Source organism: Tiliqua scincoides, chromosome 2 (assembly GCF_035046505.1).
Source record: "Tiliqua scincoides isolate rTilSci1 chromosome 2, rTilSci1.hap2, whole genome shotgun sequence".
NCBI classification, from domain to species: Eukaryota; Metazoa; Chordata; class Lepidosauria; order Squamata; family Scincidae; genus Tiliqua; species Tiliqua scincoides.
In genome coordinates, this window is record NC_089822.1 from 105,182,094 (window position 1) to 105,195,166 (window position 13,073).

The following is a 13,073-nucleotide window of genomic DNA, read 5'->3' on the forward strand; positions in this document are numbered from 1 at the left end:
CCCCTGAAGAGCAGTTGTCAGTGAATTGCTTATGCCAGTAGGTTGAGCATGTGGGAAATTTCTGAAAGTCATTATAAAGAATTCAAGCTAAAATGGCAGCAGTTCCCTGCGCGAGATGATGCTCACTGGAAAACCGCTTGGAGCAACAACAATGCGTGTCAGTGGGGAACTGGATTAATTACTTTCAATGTGCCTCATAAGAGGAAGCAACTGCTTTTTATTATAGTACAAATATTATTTGAAATGGGAAGGTTACTCTAGCTGTTACCATAATCTATGTATCGTTAACTTTCCCTGTATAGAAAAGAGATTAGCAGTCATGTAAACAGTTATGGAATCATGAGAATGACAACCACCTATTTTTAATACAAGTAATTTTCTGTGTACGGCTCTCTCTCTCTCTCTCTCTCTCTCTCTCTCTTAACCATTCAGGAAATTATGCCTTCAACAAGATAAGAAACTTTACTGAGGGGTACTGAGCCCTAGATGGCTTGTGTGCAGACAAAAGTGACTATTTTTGCGACAACTTTTGCCTTCTGTCCAGGGTCCTACTGAAAGCCAGTGTGGTGGTGGTGGTGGTTGAGCTTTTTGTCTTTTGCTACTGAAATGCTTTTATTGGACTGTTATTAATTGATTTTACAGTATACAAGCCTTTTCAGACTCAGGATCCAGTTTTAGCCCCGTCTTGCAACGTGGGATCTGCCTTTTAGTATTTTACATTGGTGGTTTTTTATTTGGCTCTTTTTCTCTGTGCTTTTTTTCACTCTCTCCCAGCCTCTTCATTTTTCTCCTTCTTCTCTCTTTCTCTGGGTTATTTTTGTCTTCTCACATATATTTCTCCCCATTCTTTTCTCTTCTCTCTTAATTTTCCCCCTTCGCTCCTTCTCCTCTTAAAATAATAGCACAAATTCTAAAAATGGTAGCAGTGCTCCTGGTGCAAACCAACTTAGGTCTAGGCATCAGGGCCCATGGGGGGGGTGAGGTGCAGGGGTACATTGTACCTGGGCCCAGTGTCAGAAAAGAGGTCCAAGAGCCAAAGGAGGGGGTCCCTAAAATTTCCTAGGATCTCAGAAAATGTTTGCATAAATTGTGTGAAGACTAGCATTCACATTTTTCGTAAACCTACATATCGTAATTTGTAGAAATTACGATCCAACGATCGTATGAAATTATGATCCAGTGGGGAGGGGAAGGGACCCAAAAGAAACTTTGTGCCACCTGATAAAATTCTTCTGAGGCCCTATTGGGCATGACCAAGTGATTGGCAGCAAAGCACCAGTTAGTTTGATGAATTAAAAGCCTTCCCTTAGGCCAAGATGGGATTGTTTTCTGTCCTTCATCAATGTATGTAGCCTGCCCTTCAATGTAAGAACATTTCCAGGGCAGATTAAGAATGAGGCCTGAGATTGCTAATCTACCTAACCACTCAGCGGTTTGGCATTAAGTCTGATTGTCACCAGTCCTGGTTAAGGGTTCCGCAGTTCTTGAACAGTTAGCACAGCAGCTGTCAGAGATACTTGGGGTGTGGGAAATTGCACAAGAAATAGAGACAAAAAGGGTTTTCATGATCCCACATGTCATCTGATCTGCACTGTTCCTTCAAGTCAGAATTATATACAATAAAATTAACATGACTACTGTTATTGGTAAATTTGCCATTTCAATATTAGACTTTCATTTTTTTTGTTTATCCACAGGACAGGCACACCATGGTCAGGTATCCTACCTTGTTCCTCCAATTCATCTGGACTCTGATCTGGAGAGACAATTGTTTAAGGGTGAGTTGGCAACATAATCATTCAGTGCTGTGGGTATTCATTTAAATAGTCATAGTGTGGCTACATTCTTGGCCCCTTGGAGAGTGTTCTGTTCTAAGAAGCATACTTTGTGGCTGGGCAGTTTTGCCAGCATCAATGCTATCTGGATCAGGGGTGCATTATCTGTTAAATGATTGCTCCCAAGGTCTTGTACTGAATATTTCCATGAATCAGTCAATCTCATGATCATTTATTTATTTAAAATACTTATATCCCACCTTTCTCCTCCTGATAGGGAGGTGCTCAAGGTGACTTACAACATACTCCTAACTGGCCAAAGGTGTTCCTTTTAAGTGGTGTCCTCTTATGTTTGGGGGGGGGGGCAGCTGTCCCTGTTCACTTATGGTATCTTTTCCAGTGGCATCTTGTTTGCAAGTTTGTGTAGATTGTGAGTCCCCTGAAGGAACCATTTGTCTTGTGATGGAAATCATTTTGTGAATAACTTTTTTTTTTCTTGAAAAGCAGTATATAAATATTCTTGTTAATAACAATATGTTTTAAAAGTATAATTAAAAAATGATAGACTGGCTTTCAGTGGAAGCTTTTATTCTCTTTAAAACAGCACATGGATGTCCTAGTTGCAGTTGTGGTGAGGGAAAACTGATAAAACCCTCCTACCCCTGCTGTGGTTTTGAGCAGTTTCGCGCACCCCTCTCCCATGCACTATTTAAAAAACTAAAAGGAAAATCTTTCGGTAAAAACATGCTTCTATTGTAATATCTGGCTTTGTAGCAATGCCAAGTTAATTGTTTTGTCCTCAGTTTTCCCTTACATTAATGATTTAAAATGTCTGAGTACCCTCAATTTTGTTGTATCTAATTTCTTCTTTAAATTACATGTCGGGAGACAGACTTTTACGCCTATGTATACATGAACACAGGGCTGGTATAAGACCTCCTGATGCCTGAGTCAGCATGCCAAATGCCCCCCTTAACCAATGATGAACTCTCCAATGTTCTAGCTCTGCAATCCCTTCCCCGCCACATTTCCTCTTCCTTTTCCAATCCAGGGATTGGAAGGAGAAGGAGGAGCTGTGAAAGCAAGTTGGTAGACAGAGATGGATGCCCACCAATCTGCTGCCTGAAGCAACTGCTTCTGTTGGCTTCATGGATGAACAGGCCCTGCATGAACAGTTTGAACTTGGTGCCTCCTGATCAGATTCTTGGAATCATAAAATTATTCAGTTGGTTCATTCACATGACTTATCTGAGAACTTATGTGCTGAAATGCAGCTACTAAATTAAGTTTAAGCAATGTTTAGCTTAAGACAACATTAAGACAAAAAAGCAACATATAAGCAATTAGTATATTTCTACCAAAAGGTGTTTTTTTTTCTGACTGTGAATGTTAAATTAGTGCTCTGGTATTCAAAGAAACATTTAGTCATGGCCTGGAAAATGATTTATTAAAGTTGACCAGAATGTGATTTGTGGCAAGCCTTAACTTCATTTCAACAAAAATGTTGAGATTTTAACAAATACCCTCCACAATTGTAAGTGGACTAGGGAATAATGAGGCACAACACAATATGGGGTTGAGCAAAGGCTACAGTTGTTATTAAATATTTATAGAAAGGTTCTGCAATGAGATCATTTATTTCCAATTATTTTCTGTTCTTTATTTTCTGCAGTAATACTTTGTTCAGATCCTGAATTCTTGTGTACAAAATGCCTGCAGGATGATGTTGATTTATTATTATTATTATTATTATTATTATTATTATTATTATTCCAAACAACATGAAACACAGTTGTTAACTGGTGTTGAGCAACTGATACAAGTTTCAACCTGAGACTAAGTGTCAACTAGGTATTGGTGCAGTATGTACGATTTTCTTAAAATTGCTGTTTTTGCAGATCTGATGGTGTTACTTCATTAAGCTGCAGTTGTTTAAAGCAGTTCATGAACTTTTCAAGCTTGTTCCAAGTGCCCTGATGACAATGGGACCACTTTAGTATGTTTTGTCCTTAGCCGTGCGATTTCAGTGACCAAGTTTTGGTATTGTGTCATTTTTTTTTCCTAGTTCTTTTTCATCAACTTTAGCATCTCCAGGAATTGCAGTGTCAGTTAGCCAGACATTTTGATTTTCTGTTATTGATATTCAGGTGTATTATGTTCAAGGTGTCAGTCCATTTGAATTTTAAAGTCCCACAGGATCTTGACTTGTTTGTTCTCCAACACCTTCTCAACCTGATGTTCCCAAACATTTTTCAGTGCAGGTAGATTATACTTTTTACCTAAGGACCAGTGAATTAATTTTGCAACTCAGTTGTGTCTGACTCTGCAATGTGTCTGTGTTATTTTACTACATGAGAAACAGTCTCATCTTTTTCTTGGCAAAGTTTGCACTTAGGATTTTCACCTACTTTCTGGATTTTAACATTTGTTTGCAGTGCCTGCTCTTTTGCAGAGAAAAATAAGACCTTGAGGGCACAATCCTAACCGCTTATGTCAGTGCTTTCCAGCATAGCGGTGCCCATGGGACATGTGCTGCATCCTGCAGTTGGGTGTCACTCACGGAGGCCTCCTCAAAGTAAGGGAATATTTGTTCCCTTACTTCAGAGCTGCATTGCCCTTATGTCAGTGCTGGAAAGCACTGACAGAAGGGGTTAGGATTTCGCCCTTAGTTTCTTTCTTGATAGTACCCAGTTTCAGCCATGCCCAAGGCAACTCATTATCACTTTTTCCTTCAAAATTTTTCAGCTGTTGTCCATACAGTGGTTTATTTTTCCAGCTATTCAACCTCTTTTCAAACGACTGCTTTTTATATTCAACCTTAGTTTCTTTAACTTTTTTAAGATCCTTCATTTTAACAGCCTTCAATAGTTTTTTCTGTGCTTTTGTTTACATAATTGCTCAGACCTCTTTTTTCTTCTTCCACTACCTGTTCTACTTGTAGAAGTCCATTATCTCCAATTTTATGGGTAGATATAATCTGTCTACATCAGGGTTTCTCAGCCGGTGGTACGGGTACCACCAGTGGTTCTTGAAGTGGTGTCTGGTAGTACTCACAGCATCCCTGGACACCTGTCATGTGGCAGCGTGACCAGGAGCACAACACAATAAACAGTGGTAGGAGGCTAAACTCGATATAGTCTATCCATACCCCCTGTATCCCCTCTCATGGACCCTGCATGCAACCACCACTCCTTCATGTCACAAACTTAGGGGGGTTGGGAGTGCTCAGAGTCCTTGGTTCTCGAAACCTAAAGCCCTCAAGGCCCCCTGTCCACCACCCTGTATGTGCCAGTGCCTCAGTCCAGGGACACTGAGACCCTCTAGGCTTAACTCGATCCCTTGTAGGCACTGAGCTCCTTCTCCAATTAAAGCTTCAGTCCTCAAGTTACTAGACCTCAATGAGCACTTGGTAGCTTGCTGAAGGGCTAGGCAGGATTCTGAACCTTTGTCCCCAACGGACAATGAAACAACTTAGTAAAATAGATTTTAGTTTATTAAGTACATAAGGTTATATAAGTTACATAAGGCAGCAAATGCTAGAGGCATAAACAACTAGGAAACATATAAGCAATGAAATAATAAAGCTAGCTGGCTATCTCTATTAATGCCTAACTCACCTGGGTCAACTTCTCTTGTAGATCTTTTAGCTCCAGGCTACCTATGAGGCCATATGCCCATGGTGGACAATGGGCTTCCCACGTGTAGGATGTTGCACCCAAAACCTCTGTCCAAGAAGGACCGGACACACCCCTTGGGCACTCATTATTATACCTCTCATGCTAATAGTACTGAGGTAACTTCATACTTATTTAGACTGTCCAATCAGAAACTTTTGAGGACAGAACCTTCTCAAAGTGGGTCTGGTTGCTAGCCCTCCTAGTTCTTACCCCTCCCAGCTGGAGATCCATGGCTGCATTACTTTCCGGCGCCCCTCAGTCAACTGAGGTGTTAAACATTCCAATGGGTTGTAATTCTTGTTATCTGTCCTTTCTGGCCAGCAAAGGAGAGACAATAATCTTTTTGTTTGTTTACTCACCTCTTGCAGGTAGGAACTGCTAGCCACTTCTCTGTTACTGACTTAGTTTGGTTCAGGCTTCACATGTTAACCAAGGCCTAACATGTACATATCCATGACACTTCACACAAAAAATACAATTAAATTTGTAATAATTATAGAAGATTTATTACTTATGGGGAAGATTTGCGGCTTACTGCTTTTGTTGCTGACTCCAGGCAGTTCATTCTCCACCCTCTCTGGTGGTCCGGTGGGAGAGCATGCTGGAAGTAATCAAAGACAATCTTTTTTTTTTCCTTTGCGGACCAATTCTCAGGGTCTCGCGGATCATCTGTGGTCCCCGGACCACAGGTTGGGAACCATCCCTCTAGATTAATAGACATATTCTGCCTCTCACCATTCTGTCTGGAGAATTTTTAACTGACTAATTTTTATTTTTGTGTGCTGATCAATATGACACTGTGCTAAAAAAGGAAAACATAGGACATAGGACTTAAACCTAGTCAACATGTTGCTTTTATCACATAGTGATGCAGTGTGCATCTTTCTTTGACAACTTGGATTGGGGCCATGGTGCATAGGCAGAGGGTATTTAACCCACATTTTCCCCCATCCAACATTGTGCCCCTGAAGTGACTGTACCTGTAAATCACCACTTGCTACAGTGTTAATTTGTTAAATTCTCTCTACCTCTGTATGGATGTGCCAATCTAAACCACAACTTCATTCATTCATTCATTCATTCATTCATTCATTCATTCATTCAAAGGATTTATGTCCTGCCTTTCTCCTGGTGAGGGCAACCAAGGTGGTTTACAACATTAAAACAAAAATTACACATTAAAAACAATGAAATACAGAGCAAGTCCCTAGGACCACACAAAAGCAATTAAAATGCAGGTACTACACACAGGTAAATGTAAGCCTTCAGCTTCACTGACCCAATAGTTATTTGGATTGTGAAAAACCTTCATTTTGTAGTTAGTATGTTGTTGCAGCCAAAATTCAGACAAATGTTCAGTGATCTTCAATCCCTTGCACTTTTCTGCTTTGCCTGACTTTCAGGTTATCTCCAGTATTCTTAAGGGCTACTGGTAAATTTCACTACTTGTAATTCTGTCGTAAGGGCTGCACAGCAAATGATAACCTCCTCCCTCCCAGAAGTTGCATTAACCGTTCTGGTTCACCCTGGAGAATTTTTAACTGTCTAATTTTTATTTTATGTGCTGATCAATTTCAAACTGTGCTAAAAACTGTAAGCATGCAGCTGATTAGAAAAAGTTTTACTAAAAACTTTTCCTTTTCTCGGTTTCACTGAAGGAAATTTTACTTTTCTCTTGCTGTGCTAAGGCTATGCTTATGGGCATTTCTGTTACTTGTGGAGTCCTTCAGCGTGTTTCTTGAGTGGATGATTGGATTCATGCTGACTATTCCTGCCCCTTCAGCTGCCTCAATGATTGGTCACTTGCTGGGCAAGGCAGGAAATACAGAGTGTATAGCATTCAAATTTTGTTTCATGATTTAGTAGCTGGTTTGAGTTTTCCAAAACAGTTAAAGATGGAGGGTATTCCCACTCCATTTGCTAACTTAAGAATTAGAATAGTTTGAACCAGTCACTAGTTGCAAAAACAAAAAGCACTTTTAACTTAAGGGAATCCTTATATGGGTTCAGGGAGTTAAGGAAGCTGATTTCAAGGAATTTCACCTGCTTATGAGGTACCTTACTTAAATATTTTCTGGGAGTCCTCTCCCTTCACTAGTTTCTCACAGAGGTTTAGACCAGTGGGAGGCGGTTGAGAGGGGGTTGCAGTGTTTTGTGAGGTTGTACTCTGGTTCGTGGTGTGAGAGTAGTAGTTTTTGTCCAAATAAGTAGTTCTTACTTGTTCTTAAACAAGATCTTACTTGTTTAAATGTTGTTTTCTACCAAGCATGTCATAGGAATGATGACCAAGGTGAAAGTCCAATTGTCACCTGCATGTCATAGGAATGATGTCATAGGAATGATGACCAAGGTGACAGTCCAATTGTCCCATGCATAGCTATTTCACCTCTTACATACTCTGTAACCTCTGTAACTCTTCACCTCTTACATACTCTGTACATACTCTTACATACTCTGACCCCTCCAAAAAGCAAATCGCCCATCCACTCTTACATCATCTCTTAAATAATGGTGTTTAAGCACTTGACCATTGCTCATAGTACTATGTCATATTGTTTTTGGATATTTGAGTGCAGTTCACCTTTTTGTCATTTCAAGGTTGGCTCACTCTTTCTACATGGCTCACCCCTTCTTTGTCCTGGTGCACTCAACCTACCCCACTGTGCATATTCTTCCTTGTCTCCCAACACACACCTTTTCTCTCTTCGTACTTGGGCCAGCTCAAGGGCTGGTGCAAGTCTGAGGAGACCAATCGGTGAGTAGGAGGCAAGGGAAAATATTTTCCATTACCTCTCCTAAGCCTCCTGATCTGCCCCCATGCTGCTGATGCTGCGCAAGCCTTTTTGGTGTGGCTTTATCAGCTGGAGTGGGGGTGGATAGGATCGAACTGAATTGGGCAATGAACTGTTGCTTCACACAATACCTTTGTGATGGTCTTTTGGTGCTATCCAAATTAACAAATTGCTTCCTGGATCATAAAGTGACCACATTACAGCTTGACTTTGCTGTTCCATCATGCTGCTGACTTGTGAATCTGCCTCTACCAGCTGCTTTGGCTTTTCCTGGTGTGTCTTTTCATGCAGCAGCTGTTCTTTAATTCGTGGCACCATATACTGATTTTGGACCAAAAGAAAATTTGCCCTAGTCATCTTGGCTAAGTGCCACCAAATAGCCACGGGTCATCTCGGAGGCTCAGTAGCCCAGTGAAATTGCTTTCTGACCCAGAAATTTAGAATAAAAAGCTGAAAATTATATGGTATGTTCATTTGAGAGCTGTGATAAGCATATGTCTTCTGTGTGTATGTGTCAACCTGGCCTCTGTCCCAGCTATCTATGACTCTTGTCCTTCAGCTGTTCCAGACAAATCCTTTCGCTCACAGTGCCACCAGAAGACTGAGCTATAGCTGACTCCTATGGAACTGCCTCACCACTGGACCACCCCTTCAGCTTAATAATGAAATCAATCCATTGAATGGATGCAAATAGATGTGTGTATTGATGTTGCATGTTTAAAATGAAACAAACACTTCTGCCATGTGTGAGTTTCTGCTCTGACTGTGTGCTGCTTTTGGATGGGTGTCATAACCATTGCGTTTTTGTTTGCGGGATTTTTAAAAATTTCACCCCAGCTGATATCATTTATGCCTACGATGCATTTTCCCTACGCTTCTCTGCACTGATGCTAGCTCCAAACACTGTGTAAACTCTACTAGTTTACTAGCACATTAGTGTCACCATACATTACAAGGTAATTACCTCACACTACCACTCTGTACGAAAATGTAGTAGCAGCAACTCTGTAAATCACTTAATAAAGCCAAGCATTGAATCTGCATTCAGAAATTAACGTTGCTCCTATTTTTTGTAATCCCTATTAATTGAAAATATTTTTAGCATTAGTTGCACATATGAAGTACCATTAACCACTGGTTTAAACTTACTTTTAGGAAAGTAAACAGTACTTGGATACAGATATTTGATGGGCTTACTTGTGTTTATTCATAGGAACATTAATTCCAGAGGCAGCAGTGTTAGCTTTCTTGGGCAGCTTGAAAATTAGATATTCCGCTGGCTTTGGTAACTTGAGACAGAGAAAAGCCCTACTATGGGTCATAGTTTAAACAATTCCTCTATCTCTGCACAGTGTAACACCCTTTCCTTGTGAGACAGCAGTGTCCCTGCTACCCCCTCTGCCCCTGAGGCTTCCAGCTATCCCTGTGGGGGGGAAGGGAAGGGAAGGGAGAAGAAAGCAGCTTCTCTTACCTCCTCTATACGCCTGAGGCTTCCACCCACCTACTTACATCTGTCAGTGTAAGTGGTGGCAAAGGGGTGGGGACCAATTGTCAGGGGCACAGGGAAGAAAACTGCCCACATAATTTTCACATAGCCAGTTCTTCCTTTTCTCCCCAGCCTCCACCCCAATCAGATAGCTGTTTAGGAAGCAAGGTTCTGGAGAGCAATGTAGTTGACTGTGGAGTGGAGAAAGGAGGCAGGGCCAACATGAATCACACACTGGTTCAGCCTCTTTCTGCCATTCCCCAAGCCCAGCAGCATTACTTCCTGGATAGTAACATGATTGCCTGAGGGCTCAACAGGGGTCCTACCACCTTCTCCATCCCTCCAACCAATCATATTTGCTTTACAGAGATGCAAGTGAGAAAGGAGGCAGCAAAGAAATGGCATTCTTTGCTATTGCCCCATGTAAAGGTAGGAGCTGGACTTGGGATGCTGGCAGACTTCACGGTCAGCTGGGTGTGCCTGGGTAGCTCTGAGTTCTTGGTCCATGCCCCAACCTGGCCAAACCCTGATGTTGCCTATGTGAGGCAGTTCTGAAGATGAATAGATCATATGGTTGAGATATCTCTCTCCGAACTATTGAAAAAGCAGTATGTAAGTATTCTTAATAATAGGCTTTGAACCTTTTTGGGATAGAAAACCATGTGCAGTGCAATCCTTGTGCTGGAACAGGCAGGCCAGGAGGCCTGCGCTGTATCCAGCACAAGATAGGGCCCCAGAGTGGCTCAGCCGGAGGTAAGGGGAAACTCTTGCCCTTACCCCCAGGTAAGCCACTGCAGCCCCAGTGGGTCTCCTCAGACTTGCGCCGACTTGAGGTTCCCTCCCTGATTCGGCACAGAGGCTCAATTCAGCCCGGCCAACTCATAAGGAGACACAAACATGCTTTACGGCACATTTGCAACACTTCTGGGCCCTTAGTGATTTGATTTGGTCTGTATTGTGAACATTTTTGTTGAAAAGTGGTATACTGGATAAATACACTTAATAATACTAATACTAATAATAATAATAATAATAATGGTGCCTTAACACACCCTTCACTAACACACCCTTCAACTGCCCCATTTTAACAGGATTATCCCAAGTAACTGCTTGCAGCCGTTGTTCCCAGTAATCTGTGTGGTTGTGTGGCCACGCAGCTCTAAACCAAGCCCTAAATTGAAGATCTCTAAACTGAGTTTGTTTAGGTGGAGAAGAGAGCAAATAAAAGTGACAACATCTCTGGTTCATGTTTCCATCATACCTGAGGAGATGCATCACCTTGCTGCTTCCCCCTACTAATTTAATTTTTGTGCATATGATGAGCATATACATGGCTATTCCCTGCCCCGCTTCCTCCGTTGCTACTGCCTCTGTCATTGTCTCCTTCATCACTGCCCAGGCAGCTCCACAGCTGCAAACATTGCTACCTTCTGTTTCTTAAAGCCGTTGTTGCTTGCCTCACCACCCGTTCATGAAGTCCAGTCTGACCGAGAGCCTAGGGCAGAGGTTCCCAAACTGGGCGTCATGATGCCCTAGCCAGCAGAAACCTGTTGCCACCCAGATTAAAGGGTGTGGCAACGTCATAGTGGCAGCAACAGCTCTCCGGGGATCACGCTGCTGCCATGAAAAGAGGTTTTAACACATACCTGGGGGTAGGTAGTGCAGGCCCTCCAGAGGGTACGGGAGGGCTGGGGCCTCATCTGCAGGGCCTCAGCAGCACCTCAGAATGGTTCTGAAATGCAATCACAACCCACTTATGGTTTTCTTCACAAAACCAAAGTGAGTTGCGATAGCATTTCAGAGCCGTTTGAGGCTCAGGGAGGGCAGCAGGAGGGGCCAGGCCCCTCCGACACATTTGCAGTACTTGGTGCTGGCACAGGGGGTCTGCACCAACTCAAGTCCATGTTAGGATTGGGCTGTCCAAATGACTTCCACTATGTGTTTTTTGTTTGTTTGTTTGCTTTCCATCAGTACTTCTTGGTAGTGGACATGTCTTTAGCTGAACGAAATTGCCTATTTCTAGCACTTAAGAATAGTAGTAATATTTATGTTGCTTGGAATGTTTGTAGTTTTAGCATCTTATTGTATTTTCTGTAGAATCACATAAGGGAAATGTATCTATTTTGATAGAGTATGTTCCTTTTATGGTGGGTTAGCTTCTCAAAAACCGTCAAGTTTTATAGCAAGTATTTTCTCTTTAAAAAGAAGAAAAATATATATACTTTGGTTTGGAAATACCAAATGTCAGATCAAACTAATTTCGGGCACAATCCTAACCCCTTATGTCAGTGCTTTCCAGCACTGACATAAGGGCAACGCAGCTCTGAGGTAAAAGAACAAACATTCCCTTACTTTGAGGAGGCCTCCGTGAGTGACACCTAACTGCAGGATGCAGCACATGCCCCATTGGCACCGCTATACCAGTGCTGGAAAAAAATCCCTTTGGAAGAGCATGAAGTTGTGGCCATTTGTTGTAGAAGCTTGAAAACTGGTGTTGGTAATCCATGTTATTTATTTCTATTCTGCGTTGCACATTCTTATTTATTTAAAGATTGCCTTTCATATGCAAAATGGTTACCAAGTTTGTTTTTTATAAAAACATGTTATCGTGTACTGTGCTTACAGATCAGGTTAAAAACAGAAATTAAGAGAGCAATAATGCTCCAGATAGTTCAGCTGAAGCACTTTCAAATAGGAGTTCTCAACCTTTGTTGCAGATATTAACTTTCCAAGGCCCACTGCCACCACAGATGGTGCAGTGCGCAGAAATAGGTGGCATACCTGATCTCTTTCCCACACAGCACCCTCACTGGCCCAGCCTGTTCTTTTGAAAAGCTGAGCTGTTGTACCACTGAACTTTGCTGCCCCAACCATCTGTACTTCCAGCAGGATCAGACCAGGAAGGGTAGTATTAAGCCGTTCCCATGGCAGTGAGGCAATCTCACCATCATTCTGTGAAATACCCCCAGTGGTGTTTGTTCTACTGGTTGAAAGACGCTTTTAAGAATAGAGTGCAAGTTCCCTGAATCCTCTGTTCCTTCCACCAGCTGCCCTGATGCAAGCAAGCCTCATCTTGTGGCTTCATGGATGGGCCAGCCATGGGCTCAGAAGCATAGTTTTGAGAGTTCCCCTTGGCAGGAACTGAATTTAGAAATAGCCCCCCCCCCCAGAAACTTTGCTTACCAGCCTGAGCCTAGAGAACTTTGCTAACCTCTACTGAATAGTAGCTGTTTCTGTTCCTTTAAGAAAACCCTGCATCTTCTTTCTGTGAAGAAGAAGGCATTCTTTCTGTGAATACCAACCCATGCCGTGCTGTGGTATCGTGAATCCAATTCACACCCTC

At 42.1% G+C, this 13,073-nt stretch overlaps 1 protein-coding gene across 4 annotated transcripts in view; it reads left to right on the top strand.

Moving 5' to 3' along the window:
• The window catches only part of ADGRL3 (adhesion G protein-coupled receptor L3), a 675,925-nt gene that overhangs the window by 445,002 nt on the left and 217,850 nt on the right, over nucleotides 1–13,073 (top strand). For all 4 annotated transcript variants that reach the window (XM_066612512.1, XM_066612511.1, XM_066612509.1 and 1 more), the window contains exon 7: nucleotides 1,698–1,778. In XM_066612512.1, coding sequence (XP_066468609.1) covers nucleotides 1,698–1,778 — 81 coding nt within the window. The remainder of the gene's footprint in view (nucleotides 1–1,697; nucleotides 1,779–13,073) is intronic.